The sequence below is a fragment of the Melospiza melodia genome (genome assembly GCF_035770615.1).
Source record: "Melospiza melodia melodia isolate bMelMel2 chromosome 7 unlocalized genomic scaffold, bMelMel2.pri SUPER_7_unloc_1, whole genome shotgun sequence".
NCBI lineage: Eukaryota > Metazoa > Chordata > Aves > Passeriformes > Passerellidae > Melospiza > Melospiza melodia.
Window position 1 is genome coordinate 4802711 of NW_026948497.1, and position 21001 is coordinate 4823711.

Sequence of the window (21001 nt, forward strand, 5' to 3'; positions counted from 1 at the left end):
AGGGGCAGAGCGCGCGCCTGCGCTGCCGCTCCTGGAGCCGAGCCACACAACGGCGGCGTTTTCCCGCGCACCCCTGCTGCCCCCGCCGCCCGCCCCGGCAGCTCTGCCGCCTTCGGGGACTCCGTCCTCCGTGTCTGCGTCAGAGGCTGCCCTGGAACCGGCGGCATGTCCGAGCTCGGACCGTCCGGGGCCGTTTGCCCTTGCGGCAGCGGCTCCAGCAGCCGGCCTCTCCTCCTGCCGAGGCGCGGCTCGGCAGCTGAGTGCGGGCGCGGCCCGGCTGCCGGCTTTCAAGCTCAGCGTTCTTGGCGGGTTGGGGGTGTTTGATCGGTGGTTTCCCTTTCGGGGTGCAAATCTCTCTGCCGCCCCTCGCGTGCCCCAGCGGCGAGGGGGAGGCGGCTCCCGAACGTTCTGCCTTTGGTCCCCAGCCCAGAGGGGGTGGGGGTGGTACCGGGAGGCAGATGGGAGGAACACATTTTGCATTTCATTGCAGAGGAAGAGGGAACGGCGGAAACCCATCAATCCTTGCTTGCTGTGGGGAAAAAACATTCCCAGAGCCGAGATGAAGATTCTCGGGGCAGCTTCAATTCCCCACTGCTGGCATGCCTCGGTGGGTTTGGGGGCAGGAAGCGTTTGGTCACCCATGCTGCGATTGCACTGGCGGCAGAGCGCTGGTCTGTGACAAGGCAGAGCCCGCCTGGCGGGCTTGGCCTGGGCTGTTTGGCTCGGTTCCCTGGGCCAGGGCCACCGCCCGGCCTCCTGCTGGGTTTGGGGGCTTCGCTTCCCCCGTCAGAACCTGCGCCGCTATTTTGTGGGCCAGGTCTGAGGTTCCTGATCCATCCAAGAGGGCCAGGGTCCCCCAGGGCCCCTCAGGCTGTCTGCTGCTGCTGCTCTTTCAGAAAAAAAAAAAAAAAAAAAAAAAAAAAAAAAAGGATTGAAATAGCTCAAAAGCATTGACGAGCCAAAATTTAGTGTCAGCCCAAGATGTTCAATAAAGGGCTGTGGCAAAGACATTCCAGAAATTCTCAAAAAAATTGCTTGAAATTGTTTGATGACTGTCAGTGGATTTTTGATAACTATTGATGGATTTTTCTGTAGCATTTGGATTTTCTTTGCATTGCTTTTGTATTTTCTTATTTTGTAAGATTGTTTTAGTGATATGATAGAATTTTATGTTCTACATTCCACACCAGCACTTGACTGAGGCTTTGATTGGCAACAGATAACCTGTCAAGTGTTTGTTCTTTCCTCTGCATGAGCCCAGCAGAGAAAATTACAAACACTTTTCTTTTTAATTTAACTAAATAAAAAAAGGTGACATGTCGCAGACATCTTTGTGAAAATCCTTTCCTTAGGATTTTTTTTTCCTTCTGAGAAGCTCAGGCCTTAGAAACAAAATGTAACCAATGGTTATCTGCTGCTGTGGAATGCATCAGGTGGATTTTTGATTGGCCCATCTTGGATGTTTATAATTAATGGCCAATCAAGGCCGAGCTATCTCAGACAGAGTCCAAGAGAGCTGCCTTTTGTTATCATTCTTTTCATTCTATTCTTAGCTAGCCTTCTGAGAGGAAACCTTTCTTTCTATTCTTTTTACTTAGTTATAATGTAATATATATATAATAAAGTAATAAATCAAGACTTCTGAACGTGGAGTCAACATTCTCGTCTCTTCCCTCACCTGAAGACCCCTGTGACCGCTGTCACAGAGGGTCCTGATGTCTGAGGGAGGGGTCCTGAGGGGGGATCCCAGTGCATGAGGACAATGAAATTTGGGGTTCCCGGTGCTCAGGGGGGTCCCAGTGGGTGCCCAAGGGCAGTGTGTGACACAGAGAGAGACCCCGGTGACACCAGGGACCCGCACACGGGGGCTGGGCCAGTCCTGGTGATACTCAGGGGGCTCTTGGTGGCACAAGGACCCCCCAGGATCTCCTGCATGAGGTCCTGGTGACACGAGAAGCTGGTGGCACCCGAAGGGCTCTTGGTGACATGCAGCGCTGTGGCACTGTCATGGTTTAGTCCTGGCACAGAGCCAGTGACCCCATGAGAATACCCTCTCCCTGGTGTCTGCTGTGAGATGTGACCAGGAATAAGCAAAGCAGGCTCCTGCTTAGAAATAAAGAAAGCTTTATTAACTAAACTACAAGAAAAGAAGAAAGAAAAAAAAAACATAAGGAAAAAAAAATATGAAAACCTTACAAAAGCACTTTCCTCCTCCCCCCCACCAAATTTCCCAATGCAATACATTCCCCCAAAATTACCAACTCTCAGTCCGGCACCACCCTTTAGAATACTCAGCCTTCAGTTCATCAAGAGGAGAGGAGTCCTTCTTGCACCACAGGCTTCCCCTGGAAACACGTTGAAACCTCGTGTGCTCCCATGTCACTCAGCACCGCCCGGAAAGTCCTTTGCCATCGTGACATCTTCCTTCCATGCCCAGTGCTCTCACCACTGTGCATGGACCAGAGCTGCTTCTAGGGTTGTCTTTCAAGAGTGCCTTGTCTCACTCCAAAAAGGCACAGTCTCTCCTTTGGGACATCTATCCCCCCCCAGTTTTTCACCCCCTGGGGCCGAGGGGTCCCCACACTGAACCCTCCCGGTTCTGAGGCACTGCCTCCCCCTAAATGCAGTCTCTGTGTCACAGGAAAAAAACTGGTTCAGTCTATGGCCACACAAGGAAAGTCCAGCCAGAAGGCCACTCTGTCATCTCTCCCCCCACTCAGTCAGTTTTCTCCACTTCCTTCAGGCCTATCTTTTCTTATCCCATCTCTTATCTCTCTTCTCATTCAGCTCCAGGAGGATCAGCATTTTGCAATGTCTCAATCATGCAAGAAAACGGTTAAAAATTTCAGTCTCTGCCTGTCCCAGAGCTCTGGAACTCCCACCGGAACTCCCACCGCTGTTCTGGCCAGGCACTCCCCCCGCTTCTCCTGCTGGGCCAGCAACGCTATCGAATTCAGACACCACTATCGAATTTAGACGCTGCTCTCTCTCTCTCTCTTCCCTGGGGGGAGCTGCCTGATGTCTCTTCCTCTTGGCACTCCTCCATCCTTGGGCTGGGCCTACCTCATGGCCGCGTGGCTTTTCCCCTCCCCCTGCCCAGCCGGCAGCTGGGACAGGGGGAGAGATCCAAAGCCTTTCCCAACGGAAGTCCAAAGAGAGCTTGCCAGGGGTGCAGCACCCATTGGCCTGATGGTAGTGACCACAGCATCCCAGAAATCCCATTTCCGGTCCAACCACCACAGGCACTCAAGGAGCTGGTGGCACTCAACTGTCCACAAGTCTCTCCAGTGACATCACTGCACCGATGACATCACAGTGGTGACATCACTGTCTCTGCAGCAGCCTCGGGATGTCCTTGATGGCTTTTTGGCACCGCTTGGCCACTGCGCGGCTGCCGGGGCCACCCAGGCCACCGGGGCCACCTGGGCCAGCATAGGGACTCAAGAGGAGGTTGTGGATATCCCACAGCGTCGGCAGCAGGTGATGTGTGGCTAGGCGGGCGCTGCCCTCCCAGAGACGCTCAAACTCAGCCACATCGGCCACCAAGGCCTCAAGGATATTGGGGGACATCTGCTCTGGCCACTTCAGGGTGTCCTCAATCTCCTCGAGCTGGGTCTGCATGTCCCAGGTGAACTCCATGGCTTTGTCACACGCGTCCACCAAACGCTTCAGCGGCGCCAGGGCCACCACTGCCCAATGTCCCCACCAGGTGGCCGCCCTCGCCCGGCTGGTGGCCACCACGGCCTCATCCATGGCCTCGCTGGTAGCTTCCTCTTCCTCACTGGTGGCCGCTGCCACCTGAGCATCGTGCGTGGCCCCTGCCGAGGCCCCCTCGACCCTGTCCAGGGTCTCCGGCAGCCACCAGGGTGTGGCCTCCAGGCTGTCCCCAGGTTGTCCCCTCTCCCTGAAGGTGGCCTTTAACCACAGGTGCTTGGCGCAGGAGGGGGTCGCGTCCCAGCAGGTCTTGCGCAGCTCATCTGCCTCCTCCTGCAGCCGGTCCCATCTCTCCCTGAGCGTGGCCACCAACTCCTGCCAGGCCTTGGCCGCGGCTCTCACATCGGCCCAGTTGGTCCCAGGGGTGGCCCAGAGGGCGGCCAGGGCCTGGCCCAGGGAGGGGACACCACGGTGGCCCATGGAGGCGACATCGCCGTGGTCCAGGGTCTCACGGAGGCTCTGGGTGAATCTCCTCAGGGCCGCGGGCAGGAACTTTGGCGACACGCGCTGCCGCACGTCCCTGTGTGACCCGGTCACGGTGGCCGCCACCTTGCCCAGGGTGGCCACCACGGACACCAGCGCCTTCAGCAACTGGGGAGGGGACAGGGGACGTGTCAGGGACCTGGGGGCACTTGTGGCCGCCTGCAGGGGCCCCTGTGACGTCCTGGGGTCCCCTCTGTCCCTTTGTCATCCCCTCGTCCCCACTGGCACCCCCGTGTCCCCCCCGTCTCCCACTGCTCCCTCCTCCCCCGTGCGCCCTCCCCCCACCGTGTCCTTCTCTCCCCACCCCCGCGCCCCCGGTCGCACCTTCTGGTTCTGCTGGCTCATTGGTGACCCGGCGGGGACACCTTGGGGACGCTCCGGTGGCGAAGGAGGCCCGGGACAGGCGCCGGCCCCGGCCCAGAAACGGCCCCGGCGCTCGCGGAAATGCCCGAACGGGATCGGGAGGCGCCGGAAGGGGCCAGGGCCAGAGGGACTGACGTCACCGTCCCGCCCATCACAAGTACCGCCCCAATCCATGGGAAGCACCAGATTGGATTCGGGAGCTTTTTAGGCTGAATCCCAGGGGGTTTAGGCTCCATCCCGCCATTTCCAGGCGGATTAAATCCGCCATTCCCGGCTGGATTAATGAGGGAACGCGGAGGGCTCTGAGGAGCGGGCGGAACTGCCCTCAACCAAGATGGCGGCGCTGCTTCTCTCGCGAGACCTCTGGCGAGAAGCGGGGTGGGGGCGGTTGGGAGGGGATTTGGGTGGTCCTGAGGGAGAATGGGGGGTCCTGAGGAGATTTGGGGGGATTTGAGGGGATGTGGAGAGTTCTGAGGGGGTTTGGGGGGTTCTGAGGGGGCGTGAGAGGGTTTAGGGAAATCCTGAGGGGATCTGGGGGATCCTGAGGGGATTTAAGGGGATCTGAGGGGAGATTGGGGGGGTCCTGAGAGAGAACTGGGGGCGCTGAGGCGATGTGAGGGGGTTTGGGGTTCGTCAGGGAGAACTGGGGGTTCTGAGAGAGAATTGGGGGTATCTGAGTGTTATGAATAAGAAGCTTGACTAGGCCAATATTCAAGCAGCAATCAATTTAGTAATTAATATCGTAAAGTATGAGCAATACAGCGCTGGGTACAGTGGGGGAAGTTTTCCCTCCAACTGCACACCAATAGTTGAGGGTTACAGGTATTTATAGGGGTACTCATAAGCTTTCTCACCAGTTTCTATTCCAATTTTTACTCATCAGCAGTTTCTACTCCAAATTTTTACATCACAATTCTATACACTATTGTGATTTAGTTTTTCTCAGGATGTATCCCAAAAGGATTATCCCCAGATGGTGGTGGTCCAGTTTCCGAAAGAAGAAAGATGTATCCCATATGGTGAAGTGCAGCTCCCCAGGTGTGGGTCCACCCTTTAATTGCAAAGACTATAAATCTCATAACAGTGATGTTCAGCTTCCCTTGGTCGAAACTATAAATCCTTCAGTTGATGTTCATCTTCCTTTCTCAAGCTACTTTTCTCTGCTTTATTAAGGCATGAGATAAGCATGTTTCCTTTATATATATTCCAAAGCTATAGTTTCAAGGATACACGCAATGTTCTAAAATTATACTTCAAAAGTTTATTTTTGCAGAAGTCTTTGAGGATTAACTACAAGCAAAAAGCAACATCCTTAACACTTTAATTCCAATGCTCCTAAATCAACCAAGGTTAATTGCAAAAAAAAGAGAGGTTCAAAGGCCTTCTTCCATGCTTTACTTTCCTCAGTTATTATTAGAATTCACAACTGTTCCATTGTCGGTCTCCACACATAGCACAATCACAAATACACACATTGCCTGTATGTACCTGACACGAAGCACAGCTTTGTATTTCACACCCTGACAATAATTGCCCCATCATAAGAATCGCAGAATTTGCATCTCCAAGCTCCCACCTGAGGTTTCCACCTGCAGTTACATCCCAGGCCTGTTTTGCTACATCTGGAGACCAAAACCTATTAAAAAGGGTTCTAGTTCCATTCTGGTGTTGCCGCTTCCACTGATACTCACAGACTACATGTGTCCTACTTGTGGAATTATCTTGGGGGCAGCTTAAAAATAAGGCGTCAAAAAACTTATCCTTCCCCCCTGCTTTACAGCCTTCAAAATCCTTTTGGTAATTATGGAAGGAACACCTTACCCAGCTACCATTAGTGAGCTTAACATGTGTTTGATTCCATCTGCCTTGATATCTGGAACGATCATAAGGAGAGCAGCTGGGGGTCCAACAATCTAAACCTAAAGTCTAGTCACAAACGCTTTTCCACCACATACATGTTTCCTATTCTATTTTGGACAATAAATGCCTCTTTCAGAAGAATGAAGCTGCCATGGGCTTCCTTCTGCATCCCAAAATCCTGTTCCATTATGGACCTCACTCAGGGTACTGACCCACCATTTAGGCTCGACTGGGCTGGCCACCCATGGCCAGCAGACCCTCCGCAGACCCTGGCCCTCTGCAGACCCAACAATTGCTAAGGTTAAAGGTTCTTGCTGCTTCTTCTCCCAAGGTTAAAAATTATTTTCCCACTTTTGCCCCCAACCTAACTGACAATATAAGTGTAAGATTATTAAGAGAAACATTCTAAATGTGTAGTCTAATCTCCTAACGGAATTTTCACTTTCTCATTGTCTTCCACACCACCTGTGGTGAGAGAAGGCACAGAAACAGCTTAACATAAAAACAACCAATGACAGTGAGGATTGGCCCCCAGTGACTGGAGATGGGAGAGGAGGGATGCCCACACAAACTGTTTCAGCAGGCAGCCTGTGGGGAGGCACACAGGGCTTCCCCCGATGTTGCCGCAGTGGCTGCTGCTCCATTCCGCCCCTGCGGAGTGTCGGTCGCGGCTTCCCATTCTTCTCCTCCAGCTGAGATGTCCAAACCTCCAGGGCCTCAGAGACCTTGACCCGAGTGTGATGGGTCCACCCGTGTTCAGCTGCCTTGATGGCTGTTTCTGTGGTCAGCAACGCTTGGAAAGGTCCACGCCACTTCACCACCAGGGTGCTTCTTTCCACTCTTTAACTGGGACCCAATCTCCCGGCTGGATGTTGTGAACAGCAAAGTCCAAAGGCAGGGTCTGTGCCAGCTGAGCTTCCTGTAGAACAGATTTCACAAGAGACAGTATCCTGGCCACATATTGTTTCAAATATACATCACTTATCTCTATCCCCCCACTAGGCTGGGAACTACAAGGGTAAGGAATTCCAGACATTAATTCAAAGGGAGATAATTGAATATCTCCCCTGGGTCTGGCCCTTATTCTTGCCAAAACCAGTGGCGAGGGCCATACCCACGGCATCTTAGTTTCTATCACCAGTTTCAGGAGGTGTTTCTTTATCTCTCCATTCATCCTCTCAACCCACCCGAACTCTAGGAGTGACAGGGGGTATGGAGGCTCCATTGTATCCCCAAACCAGTCATAACTCCTTGAAGAATTTTTCCTGTAAAATGAGTTCCCCTATCTGAGTCTATTGCTTCCACAATCCCATATCTTGGAATTATTTGTTCCAAAAATACTTTAATAACTGATCCTGTAGTTGCTGAAATGGCTGGAAATGCTTCCGGCCACCCTGTTAACTGACACACTATTACCAGAAGATATTTGAACCTTGCCACTCGAGGCATTTCAGTAAAATCCACCTGGCATCTCTGTAAGGGAGGTACAGCCCAAGACCTCCCTCCCCTGGCGAGTTTCTTTGTAACTCTGTTATTGGTTTTAGCACAAATCAAACAACCCTCAATAGCTTGCTTTAGCCAGAATAAAAAGACCCACAGCAGCACACGTTTTGAGGAAGGCTTCTGCCAGTCCTCGGGAGCCCCAGTGACTCTTCATGAAGTTGTTTTAACAATTGCAGGGCCAGAGCTTTTGGTATCCACTGCTTACCATCCCTTGTAAACCAATTATCCTCTCTTTCCTCTGCCCCACTCTTTTAAATTATCCCAAGTTCCTCTGGTGGAAAAGACAGTTTATCTGGCAGTGGTGCAGTTACTGGGAGCAAAGGGAGCTCTTAGAGCTTTTTGGCAACAATGCAGCTTTCCCAGCTTCTTCATCAGCTCGTCGGTTTCCTGTTACCTCTTCTGAGCACCCTGCCCCATGCCCCTTGATGTGTATTATTGCTAACATTTTTGGCAAGTTCACCACCTCCAATAGGTGAGAGATTAAGTTCTCAAGAGATAATGTCTTTCCCCTGCAGGTTAATAAACCTCTTTCTTCCCATAATTTTCCAAATGCATGTATCACCCTGTTATCTTTGCCCATAAAAAACCCCCAAACAATGTTTAAGGTAGCAATTTAATTCAGTAGCTTAGAAAAAATATAAAATTGGATACACTTGAAATATTGGCAATATAATTTGATTAAAAATAAGGGATAATTCAGTTCCAATAGTAGCGCATAAGCAAAACAAAAATAACCGCGCCGGGTACGGAGTACAGGGTTCTGGGACCCTTGCCACTCACGTACAAACTTGCCAGGTGAAAATTCCCCCTTTTGTGCCATATGTCAATACTATCTTCTACCAATTTTGATTCATCACACTTCTACCTCCACCCTCATCACCACCTTTACCGCGCATGCTCCGCCACTCTTTTGGTGGTCACACCCGTCTTTGGGGGTCGTTTTGGATGAAGACCTCTCCTCTTCCTCTTTGTCTTTTAATTCAACTTTGGGCTCACCTGCGCACCAAGCCAGTACAATGTAAGCCAAAACTATCATAATATAATATTTAAGCATCAAAGCAATAAATCTCTTACAGCGAGCATTTTCCTGGGACCCAACCAGATTTTCCTTTCTTTCTGTTAATTTTTAATAACTGTTATCTCATGCTTTTTCCTGCCTTGAACATCTGCAGGGGAGGGCGGGGAATGGAAACCCTGCTCTCCCTTTCTTGGCATCACACCTTTTAACTGTTTTATTATTTCCAAATATTAATTACTGTATCAATATAGTTTACTGTTTCCATTTTGTCAGCACGAAACATACCTATTACCCATACTTCTCATTATCCTGCTCTGAGTTTTTGGAGTTTTCCCCCAGAAATCTCTCCCCTCCCCGACTCATACACAGGGGTTTGGAGTGGTTTTCCCTTTTTGGGGGAAATCAAAGCGATGCCCTGGTGCTCCTAATTGCGGACAGGAGAAGTGAGGCTCCAGGGCTTCCCGCTCAGCCGGAGCCACCGGAGCCGCAGTGCCGGGAAAGCCGTGGCGGGAGGTGCGGAGAAGTTTGTTTGTGTTTTCAGCTCAATCCCCCTCGGGCCCGGGCCCGTTCCAGGGCTGTTCCTCAGCTCCGGCTCTGCCCTCACGCAGCCCGGGGCGCCCTGAGAGCGCGGGGCGGGGCTGTGCCGTGTGCAGAGCCCGCCCCTGGCTGGGATTGGGCGATGGTGCCGTCAGTCGAGGTTGTGGCGCGCTGATTGGTGGGAGCGGGGCGGAGCAGGGCCCCGGTGGCGGGCTGAGGGCGGCCGTGGCTGGGCAGCGGCGGCGTTGTCGGAGCGTGTGTGCGGTGCCGTGAGCGGCGGCAGCGGCCGGAGCGCGGTGAGGCGGCGGCGGAGCTCGGAGGCGGCCGCAGCGCAGGTGGGAGCCGCTCTGGGTTGTGCGGGGGCTCGGGGCCGGCTGCGGGCCTCGGGGGCGGCAGGGGGCTCGGGCGGGTTCGTTGTGCCGTGTCCGGCGCGTGTTGCCGCTGGCGTGAGGGCGCTGCGGGAGCGGCTGCCCGCGGTCTCCTTGCGGCCGCTGCCTCGGCAGGAGCCGCTGCCGGAGCAGCGCTGGCTCGGCCCGGTTGCTGTGGCTGGGACAGAGGGGGCTGCCCCGTGCCCGGGGCTTTGCGGGGAAATTCCCGTGGCCGGAGGTTTCTGTGCGCAGAGGAGACAGAGGAGTCCTGTAAAAGTGACTTTATTGCTGAGCAGAGGGAGAGGCCGTGGGGCATTTGCCGTGCGCTCTCTGCCATTGTTGTAGATCGCAGCCTCCTTTTTATCCTCATTTTCCCGCCTGTGTCTCCGTCTCCCTTTGCCCACTGGCTGAGGTGCTTGGAAGGTTCAGACTTCCCGATCCGTCAACTGCATGTCCTCGTTAATGTGCGCCCTCACTTATGCAGAACAGCCGATATTCATGGCTCTGTTAAGTCTTTACTCTCTTGGAAGTTTAGGAAATCAGCGGGACTTTGTCTGAGTAGCAGTCCATGCTAATTAGTAAGAGTTTTTGAAACTGATGGTTTCTGCCTTCCTTATCTACGATTCCCTGACCCAATCTCCGGGAAGATTCACACAGTAAATTTTTTTTTTTTTTTTTCCTTACTGAGTCTTCTTTGGTTTTGGGATTATTCTCAGTGCCCTCATTCCCTGTCCTTCTGTAGCCGTTTCTGGATCAGAGGCCTGGCTGCCACCTGCATCCCCTCGCTCAGCTGCTGAATGAGCTGCACTCTCAAGGTGTGGAGCATGGTAAAAAGATGAGAGTTGCTGTAGCACATCAGAGGAGAAACAGCATTCGTTTAACCCATGGTCTGCCAGGGAGCCACAAAACCGTGTCCCATTCCCATTCTTTCCGCATTTGAATCCGTACATGAGCTACTTTCTTCTTTCCTTTATTATCTGTTTCATCACTTTTCCTTTGTCATCTATTTGCCAACAGCAGTTTGCGTCATTTAATTTTCCACAAACTCCTCCTTTTTCTGCTAACAGATGATCTGATCCCATCCCATGGTTAAGTGTTGTGTTCCTCATTTCAGTGGGTTGGTCAGCAGGAAGGTCAGGAGCTGGAGCTGGCTGGTTGGTTATTATTGCGAGCAGAGCTTGTAATCGAATGATGCCATTGAAATGAGAAATGGGTTCTGTGGCTCCTGATATGAATTGGTTCGGGTTCCCAGGGGCTGGTCCATGGTGTTGTAGGATTTGTTCTTGTGGCCGTTCATCTTTTCCCCATTGTGGGCGCTCCCTTCAGCCAAGACTTCATCAATTTACCACTTTTCTCTAGTTGAATCATTAAATACTTGGATTCCCAACTGATTTCCCTGAACTTGTGGCAGCAAGAACATCTGTGCTCTAATACACCCTATATAACACTGACAGTGACAGCACATGTTGGAGTGGGCAGAGGGATGATTCCTCCCCCCTTATTTATAGTGAAGTTTTCCCAACATTCTCCATTTGCTGTTTCCCTTTGAAGCTTCACCCGTTTCTGTTGCAGGGTCAGATATCCTCCCCCTGGGCTCTGCCTCGAGCTGTGCAAATTCCATCAGTGCCAGCAGGCAGAGCTTGGGGTGAGGGGCAGAGGGAATCAGCCCAATTCCTGCCCCAGGCAAGAGACCCAGGTGCATTGTCCACACTTTGCCCAGCAGTGTTCCTTTGCATTTCTAAAGCTCCTCTCCAGCCTGACTAGAACCAAAGCTTCTCTTCCAGGACAGTAATCTGGTGACCTCCTGTTCCTTTACCACCCCCCTTCCCTTGCTTTTTTTTTGATACCTTTTTTTTTTTTTTCCTTTTTTAAGCAGTATTCTGTTAACTGTCGCATCGCATTTAAATCTTTTCTAGTTTTTCAAAATGCATTATAAAGGTGAACATCGAGAAACCCGACCAAAATTGTGCCATCACTAAGAGACAAGCACACACATACCCAAAAAGCCTGTACTTCTCCTAAGAATAAAAATTGGTTCTGACACCCCTGACCCAAACCTTACGGACCAAAAGAAGGATATTAAGAAAAAAACATTCTAATGTAATCTTGTCACCAAAACGGCGGGAAGAGCCAAAACTCTGCAACATTTTCAGTGTTAGAGTGTCAAGGCATTACTTGATTCTGGCCAGGATCTGCAACAGAAATAATTTATTTCACAAATAGCCCGGCTGTGCAGAGAAAATTGTGCAATGATATGTGAGGTTTACTAGATTTTTCCTAAACTTTATGTAGTCTGGACCTATCTAAATCCACTGCTTTACTGTTCATTGCTTCCAAATTGTGTAAGTTTTTAGTATTTGGTTTCCTGTTGGACCGGGATTTCTTCCCCTCTGATGTGAATTCGGTCTCCACACTCCTGGATTTCCTTCTCAGCCTTTTCCAGCCCAGGTGTCTCCAGCTCTGCCCGGGCAGTGTCTGGGGTAGCTGTTGGTTGCTGTTTGCTGCTGGGCAATGTTGATGTTTTGTTGCTGGTCCTTATCTCTGTGGGTGTCTTTTGGGCTGTTCCCAGTGTGTTCGGATTTTAAACTCATCTCCATTGAGCAGTGTGACACCCCTTAAAAAAAACCTTTAAAATTCATTTCCCCAAGGCAAAGAAAACCAAGCCCGAGCAGAGAAATAAGGTTTAAAAGAACCAAACTCGGTACATTTTGCAGCAGTGCAATGGCAGGCAGCCCAGAGTGTGGGTGTCAGTGAGCCCCAGAGTGGAATTGTGCCGTGGTGTTCCCCAGCAGCTGTGGCAGTGCAGGCCCAGCCAGCGCTGAAGCTGCAGCAGTGGCAGCAAGGCTTGGCCCCAGTGGCTGGAGATGGAAGAGGAGGGTGGCCAGGATTGCAGAGGATTCCAGGTGAGGATCTGTGGGCAGGCGCAGGGGCTTGGCCCGCTGTGGAGCCCTGGCTGCTGCTGCGTTGCCTTCAGGGCAGGCTCAGGGGCGGCCTCCCATCCTCCTGCTGCAGGCGGGAAGTGCAAATCTCCGGGGCTTCAGAGCCCTTGAGGCCAGGCTGAGGGGTCCCCCCTGTTTTGAGCTGTGCTGGCGGCTGTTTGTGGCCTCAGGGACACTTGGCATGGGCCCCTTGGCCACCAGTGGTGCTGCTTTGCACTCCTTAGGCAGGAGCCGATGTCCTGGCTGGGTGTTGGCAGCAGCAAAGTGCCAGGGCAGGCTCAGTGCCAGCCCAGCTTCCTGTGGGAGAATGTGCCTTGATATCTGCTCCAGTGGTTGCTGAAGCAGTGAGAATTGCTTTTGCCCCCCTGTTAGGTGCCATGGTGTCAGCAGAAGATGTTGAAGCCTTCCTGCTCAGGGCATTTCAGTGCCAGGCTCTCACAAGCACCCACAGCTGCACGGGTTGAGCTGAGCATGGGTCGGTGACCTGCGCTGTGTCTGATTCCCCTTCCTTAATAACAGCCTGTCTTCTAGCTCTTTTCCCTTCTGCTGCCCTTGCAGAGCCATCCACAAACACATTTTCTCCCTCAGGCCAGGGAATATCCTATCAATCTGTCCCAGCCTGGGTCTGGAGCTCTGTCCCTTGAGTGCAGTCGTGGGTTCCTTGCCAGCCCCTCTCCAGGCTGTTCAAACAGGAGGCTGGGTTAAACCCTTGCCCTGTCCTCAGTTCTAAATCCTCCTGTGCCATTGAACAAGTTTCATACTGGAATAACTGAGCCCTGCTCATCCATGTAGAGGCTCTTTTGGTTGTCAAACCTTTACCTTGATGCCAGACTTGAACTATAGGAGATCCTATATAGAATTAAACATTTTAGCACAAGAATTCCTTTGGCAAGACACTGTTTAACATCCACCTCTAATTCAAATTATTTTACCCTGTCTGGAAGGCCCAGGCCAGCCGCCTCACTTAATCTTCATTTTAACCCTTGTAAATTCTGTGTTTCGTCCTTGTGTCCATCCAACCAGTTTGTTGACTGGCTGGATAGGAGTCTTGTAGGGAGGCATCCTTGGCTCCAAAAGCCCTGCCTTTAACAGGGACTCAATACCAAGCTGTTAGCCCTTCCTTCCGTCTCCTGGAACAGGGTATTGCTTGTTCTAGTTGCTTTACAGTAATTTGTATAGGCTCCACATCTAATTTTCCCTCTTTCCCTGGGGCTGCTCACACTTTTGGGTTCACTTCAGCGTAGGCGTTGCTAGACATTTGATACAGTGGTACCACAGAACTGGCCTCTGTATCACCTTTTATAATATTAATTTGCCTTCCGAGTTTAGCAATCACATCCCTTCCCAGTAAATTAAAATCCCAGTAAGGAGCAAATAAAACTTCATGCATTTCAAACTCATCATCTCCCAGATCTACTAACAGTGATTGAATAAAACCATACATGTTTCCCACTTATCTCCTCACTAATCAAACATATTTTTATAATTTCCCCCCCTTAGGTCTGAGATTCAGAGTGGATTGAGGGCCCCTGTGTCCATCAGAAAATGCCTCCTCTCAATGCAGACCCTGCCTGAATGTTCTCAAGGGCTGCAGTGTGGAGGGTCCCTGGTGTGATGGGAGCTGTGACAGCCCTGCCAATCCATGTGCATCAAGGGGTGGACTTGCTGGTGCTGAGGGTGCTGCTGTCTGTGCTTGCAGTGTCCTTGTGCCCTGCAGCTGGAGCCCTGGTTCCTTGCCCGGGGCTGTTTGGGTGGGCTCTCCCCTGCCGAGGAGGGCAATGCCTCTGCCAGGTGCTTGTGGCCGAGCCGTGCCCTGGGTGCTGGGGCCCCCTTGGGCCCTGGTGTTGATCCCTCAGGGGCTGTAGGAGCTCTGCCCTGGCCTCTGCTTTCAGCTTGGCCTTTTGCTGCTCCCTTCTTGCATTCACCTGCTGTGCCTTGTGCCCAAGTGCTGCAAAGCCTTCTTGTGCCCCTCCTGCAGCCCCCCTCAGTGCCTGTGGGTGCTTGTCTTGCTTTACAAGAGAGGTGTCTGCTCGGGAAGGCAGAAAAAGCCTCTCTTGGAATGGAGAATGCAAAACCCCTCCCTCTTCATTTTTAGACTAGTAAAATCAAGGGGCTCTTAGGCAAAGATATGGGAATAGGAATACCAGTTCTTTACTAGTGTGTATAATAAAGCAAACAAACACCAACAGCTGCGGCACTGACAGCAAACAGAGCCCGGACCCAGTCCCGGCCTTTGGGCTGCGGCGCTTTGCCCTTGGGTGCAGTTCCGGGCACGGCCGGCAGGGGCACTGGTGGCTCCCGCGGGGCGGGGCAGCGCATCCCTCCCATGGGAACCTCTCTGAACGGAAATAGAGCAATCCCTTCATCTAACTCTTTCACATTTTTACCTTCTCTAGCCTTTCTCCCATGTTTTGAGAAAGAATTTGGAGAGGGCTGCCTTTTAACTGAGCTCCTAGTGTTTCGATAAGGTGCTTCCTGTAGAGAGAGAGAGTTTCCCTGAACAGCCGGAGCTGTGGTTACCGAGAGGACGTAACTCAGAGCAGGATGGGGTCAGGGGAGGATATCCTGCCGAGGCTCGGTCGCAGTGTGGGCAGGGTCTGCTGCCGGAATCGCCAGAGGGGGATCTTCCCGTGGAGCCCAAGGCGGAGCGTGGGTAGCCCCCACATGGCTGATGGCGGCTGATCCGGCAGCTGCCGGCAGAGCAAAGGCAGGTGGGAGAGCCCGGCAGCAGTGGCGGTGCCCAGCGCAGGTGGCACGGGCAGGGCAGCCGGGGATGGGATGGCTGGGACCCCCCCTGGGTGCGGTGGGCGCGGTGACCTCGGAGCAGGCGGCAGGACAGAGCAACCCCCATCTTCCCCAGCATGGCCGGCAGAGCGGCCGCGGGCCAGGCAGTGGGAGCAGGGCACACAAATTGAGCGACAGCGCCGGGGCAGGTGGAGCTGCCCTGGGCAGTGAGGCCGCACCTGGGATGGAAACCAGGGCAGGCGGAGCTGAGGCGGGCAGCGAGCCGGGACCCAGGACAGGCGCCTGGGCTGCGAACGGAGGGGGCAAGACCTGCAGAGGATGCCACTCTCTTAATGTTTTTTCCTCTTGTTCCCCTCCCTTTCACTTCCCCTTTTTCTTTTCTTGTGTTTTCTTGAGTGTTTCTGATACTTCAAAGATTTTTTATTCTCTTAAAATCTCCTGTTTAACATATGGCATATTCTCTTTCTTCTAGATTTCACGGGGTTTTTTTAACAAATGAATCCAGAACCTAACAAATCTAAACTTCTGCTTGGATACTTTGAATTGGTCAATGGTCTAACTAACGACCTCCTAATGTTGTTTTTCTCATCACCTTTTCATTTATCCTTTGGCAAATTAAGCATCTTTCAGTTATTTGATTTGCTACTCCAAAAATGCCGGTGTACCCATAGTTCCTTAAAAAATGATCACACAAAGCTTGAGTACCCCAGTTCTTTTTCTGATACCTGTCTTCTAATATTTTCCTAGTAAGGACATTTTATGACGTCATTGTCTTCCATCAAGAAGTTTCCATTTCCCTGATTTATCTTGTTCACTTCCTGTCTTGTTTAATTCTTTTTTCTCGGCTTCTCTAAACTTTGGAATTTCCAGTTTTTCCTGGTTTGGAGTTAATATTAACATAACTCTTTCCGATCTATCAGCTCATTAGGCTTCTGTGGCTTGGGGATAAGCCATGAGAGCAGGGATTTCAGAGGGATCACTGAGGGGGCCAAGGAAGTACCTTCATACTGTTTTTGGAGAGGTGCAGCTGTCAAAACTCATACTGAGAATGCTTTGTGGCTGGATTTTGCTTCTTTGCCTTTCTTGGGAGATCATGGCCATTTTCTGTTACGCAGTGTTGGCTGGAAAATTCTTCCTGACTGACTGTCCTTTGTAGCCCAGGGCCAGGTACAGCAGGATGAGAGTGCCTTGCTGCTGTGCCCCAGCCCTGCCATCAGTCTTGTGGAAATGTGGGAAATGACTTCCAAAGGCCAGTTTCATCCTGTGCTGTTTTCTGGCTCAAGCCAAGTTGTGTTGTGGCCATGCAAGGGTGAATGGTGGAGAGACTTAGAGCTGTGTGATGCTTGCTGCCTTTAGGATGGCATGCTGTCCCCTAAACTGTCACCTGCAGCCCCATTACTAGGAGTGATTCTATCATGAGTAATGGTATGTGGGTTTTGAAATCAGAGGGTCTGTGTTTGATTTCTCTAGGCCTTCAGCAATGAAATGGAGATGTGTCTTATTGAATTTAAAGAGAAACAGTCAGGGACCAGGTGTGTGGAAGAAGTTCTCACAAACTGGGGAAATGGTCTGGAAACCAAGGCAAACAAAGGCAGAGCAGCTTGGTGTGAAGAAGCTCAAGGCAGCTGGGTAGTAATCTACCTACCTGCACACTGATGAATGGAGAATGGCTGGGAAAGGGAAGCACAAGGAGATGGCAGCGGGTCACAATAGTGTGGGACATAACCAGAAGGGTCATGTAAGATAAGTACCTGAGTTATTTGAACCCCCTGAGGAGAGCCTCAGCTGCAAAACAGGTTCCAGTTTTCTCCTGAAAAGACAATGACAAATTAGAGTAAACCTGAAGACTGGCATGAGAATATTCAGAGAGGTCTGTGAAAAAAGCCGCTGGAAGGACTGGGGTTGTAGAGTGGACTGACATCAGTCTTCAAACATAAAGAACAAAGGAATATGCTTAGGAAGGGCAGGAGGTACTGAGCATTCAAGTCTCCATGTTTACTGGTCAATCTGTCTTCACTGTGGGCTTAAACTCTAGTATCATGGTGCAGACAGTTATTTAGTCTCCATATTTGACTATTGTGTACTGTCTTCTTTCCTTTTCTGCAGCCTCTGGAAGAAATCTACTCTGCAGGGGATTCCATTGTGATTCGATTCCATACAGATGACGCCATCAACAAGAAAGGATTTCATGCCTGATACATAAGTACCAAATTTCAGGATGCATTGCACATGAAAAAATAGTTTGACTGCTCCTCACAGATATTCCCCATCTGAAGATTGAGACCTTTAACTGTGATCTTTGTCTTTTATTTTTAAAGCTTCTGTGCACTTGGCCAAAAGCAGTGTACATTATTTTCTAACTAAAACTAAATCCAGTCTCAAAGGTTTGCCTCTGCAATTATTAGCATGACCCTTTCTTGTTAACCTACCCAGGACCAAAAAACTGTCTTTTAATCATACCTGCCAGGGCATAAACATTGTATTTTGCACCACTTGCTATGGGGCTGAATGAAGACTGAACTTGAATTGAGAATAGCCTTCATCTCTTGCATATCTTGTTTCTAGGTGACATTTTCCAAGCATCCACATGAGCTGTCTGGAGCAAGTGTTTTGGACAGACATCCAGTAGGATTTTTTCAAAGGACTTTGTGAGCCACACCCTACCTGCCCCAACTACTCTGTGCAATAAGAGACCAACCAGATGGCTGTGCCTGCATCACTCTTTCTGTCCTCTCTATTATTGTCTTGCTTACTTTGAGTGGAGAGCAAGGCAAGGGACAGGGACAGTCTCTTCTAGCTACTTGGATTCCAGGGAATGAGGAGGACCCAGTAGTTGGTTTGTAGTAATTGTCATGGTGTATGTTGAATGGAAATACTTCAATGCAGTGCTCAAGGCAAGGGTGGTGGCTGACAGGGAAATGTTGTGGTGAGATGCAAGACGAAGATATGTGATGGTGGCAAAGCTTAGTGTTGACAGCCTGCCCCAGTTATATCACCATGCATGGCAGCTCAGAGGGCGGTGGCAGCAGTCCAGGCCCTGTCTTAAATAAGGAGTCTCTCCTTCTCACTCCACCCATGCTTGCTTTCTCAGCCTTCTTTACACTGCTTCCTTTCCATACTACCACTTCCCTGTGAGCTCTTCCTTTACACAGTGGAGCTGCTCTCCCCAGGGCTGCCTACCACAACCTAGGAGTGCTGTGCAACTTCAGCTGGCCAGAACATCTCGCTGAAGAAAACACTGGGGCAGGGGAAGTCAGGGTGTCCCTGAGGCAGAGGGACACAGGCCATGCTACAGGTCAGGTTTGGTGATCTCTGGGAACCTGTCAAACTTGCAAGCTGCAGGTATGGGGCTAGAAATGGAAGAGTTCTGGTTTCTGCTTCCTCCCCATTTGTCACTGGTGCTGGCCCAGTCTCTTAACTTCATGGCAAGGGTGCAAGTGAGATGGTGACTTAAGAGTTATAAGGCTCAGACATGTTCTTGTTTGCCTGTGAGAGCTACCCAGCCACAGGCTTGAAGAATTAACAGTAGCTTGGTGCTTCTTTCAGAAAAAAAAAAAAAAAAGGAAAAGTATGTTTTGGGGGAACCACTGTAACTGAGCAGTTGGCATGGGAGGAAAAAAAAATACTTCATTCTGAATGTTTCGTTAAGGCACTCATGGGCAATTATGAGCTAAAAGCTGAGGTATGTTAGCTTTAATAAAGTATTTATAATCCAAGGATTGCTATGTTTACATGACCATTGTGCTGTCAGGCTTAGGAGTGGCACCTCTTCTCTTGCATATGACTGTGGAGAGGTGTGGGGCCAGTGCCACTGTCTGGCACAAACAACATTCCTGGAGATAAGGGCATTTTCAGATGGATAATAAATAGACCTAGCCCTCTCCAGAAGTCCTTGAATAGAATATGGGCCAAGTATTGTGAATACTAGGAGAAGCAAATGCATGAAAATATTTTCTTGCTTAGATCAAGAAAAGTAAAGTAATTTATGCCTACTCACAGAGGATTATTTGTATATAAAATGTGCATGTAGAAGACCAGTAGTCCAAGCCTTTAATAAGTGTAATGTGAACAATACTGTACCATGGACTGTAGCTTTATTGCAGGCTGTATAAAATCATGTTATCTCTGTTTTGATTTTGGTTTTTTGGTTTGATTTATTTTAGCTCTGCTTTGTTTATCTTTTCAAATTTTCTGGCCTTTTTACAGTTAAGACCTCTGATCTCAGGCTTTTTGACCATGCAGGTCTGGAGAAGTAAGCTCTGCTAGATGGGGTGTGCATCTCTTCTTTGCTTCAGTTCAAGCAAAATTACATTAACTCAGGTCTGGAAATAAAAGTGTGACATCAATCCCTGTGAAACAGAAGCAAAGTTTCAGGTGACAAGCAGCAGTTCCAGTTTCCTGACCTTTTAGTGGCAGCAGTGACTCTAGAGGAGAGTGAGTGTAGCAGGTTCCCATGTACTTTAACATCTTTTTTTCCATGTTCTGGTAATTTCCCATACAACCCAGACTGGTTGGATGCAGATGCTTGCAATGTCGTTTGACTGATCTATGACACTTGTTAGTGTTCATCCAGGTGTCTTTTGTGACAGTGTGTTCACAAATGTTGTTCTGTGCATTCCAACCAATGATCCATGTAGAATATTTCTGCTGTACTGACTGGACTTTACAGTCAATAATTCTAAACGAGTGAAATTTTCTTAAGAAAAACAATGTCAAACCCTCTGATTGTCAAGATGTATTCTGGTCTTTGTGTGGTTTTACATTTCACTTACTGAAATAATTTTTAGAGGGGGAGAAGAAGAGGGCGTGGGGACAATCACAAAAGTACCTGTGTCCAGAACAAGTCTCTGCATTCATTAAAGACTGTGGATTCAGTTGTGCATTCTGTTGTATACATGCATTTTCCACTTCCTCAAGCGGAGGAACTCTCTTACTGCATTCCTTGTTTTGCCAGCTGTTGTTTGGGTCTGCAGGTAATACCAGGAAGGAACTTTGCTGTGATCCTTTAGGTTTGTATTGGCTATTGCAATCAAGGGAGCATTTAGAAAGTGGGGCAGAGAAAAGTTGGCCAGCCAAAGGGCTACATTGTCGCATGTGTTGCTCACACTTTAGGGGGCCTAGATGCAGGTCTGCAGTGATAAATATCAGGGATCGGGGAATTAGTCTGAAAGCATTTTTTAAAGGATCAGCTCATTTGCTACACTACAACCCATGGCCTTCAGCAGCAGGTGCCAAAGATCCAGAGACTTGAAATTCCTGTGTGAAGGACCAGAGGATGAGGTAGATGTTCCTTACCGCAAGGTTTTAGTCCACAATCCGTGGCAGCAAAATGCTGCTAAGGCAGCACCTAAAATGTTTTTCTTCCTCTTTCTGTCTGTTGCTTGATCTCTGCCCTGCTTGCTAAGGACCATGTCTGAGTTCTTTCCCCAGCACACACCTAATTGATTAATGTTCCACTACCCAGAACAGTG

General features: G+C 50.2%; 1 protein-coding gene and 1 long non-coding RNA gene across 2 annotated transcripts; one reads left to right on the plus strand and one right to left on the minus strand.

Annotated features, from left to right (window-relative positions):
- Positions 1–2107: 2107 nt before the first annotated feature.
- LOC134432742 (uncharacterized) lies at positions 2108–4888 on the minus strand. Its single transcript, XM_063181637.1, has 2 exons — positions 4522–4888; positions 2108–4305 (listed from the first exon to the last, which is right to left on the minus strand). The coding sequence occupies exons 1-2, from the start codon at positions 4732–4734 to the stop codon at positions 3325–3327; spliced, it is 1194 nt and encodes a 397-aa protein (XP_063037707.1). The 5' UTR covers positions 4735–4888; the 3' UTR covers positions 2108–3324.
- Positions 4889–9732: 4844 nt separating this feature from the next.
- LOC134432836 (uncharacterized) lies at positions 9733–20412 on the plus strand. Its single transcript, XR_010031401.1, has 2 exons — positions 9733–9813; positions 17637–20412. It is a non-coding gene; the product is annotated as an uncharacterized LOC134432836 (long non-coding RNA).
- Positions 20413–21001: the final 589 nt, after the last annotated feature.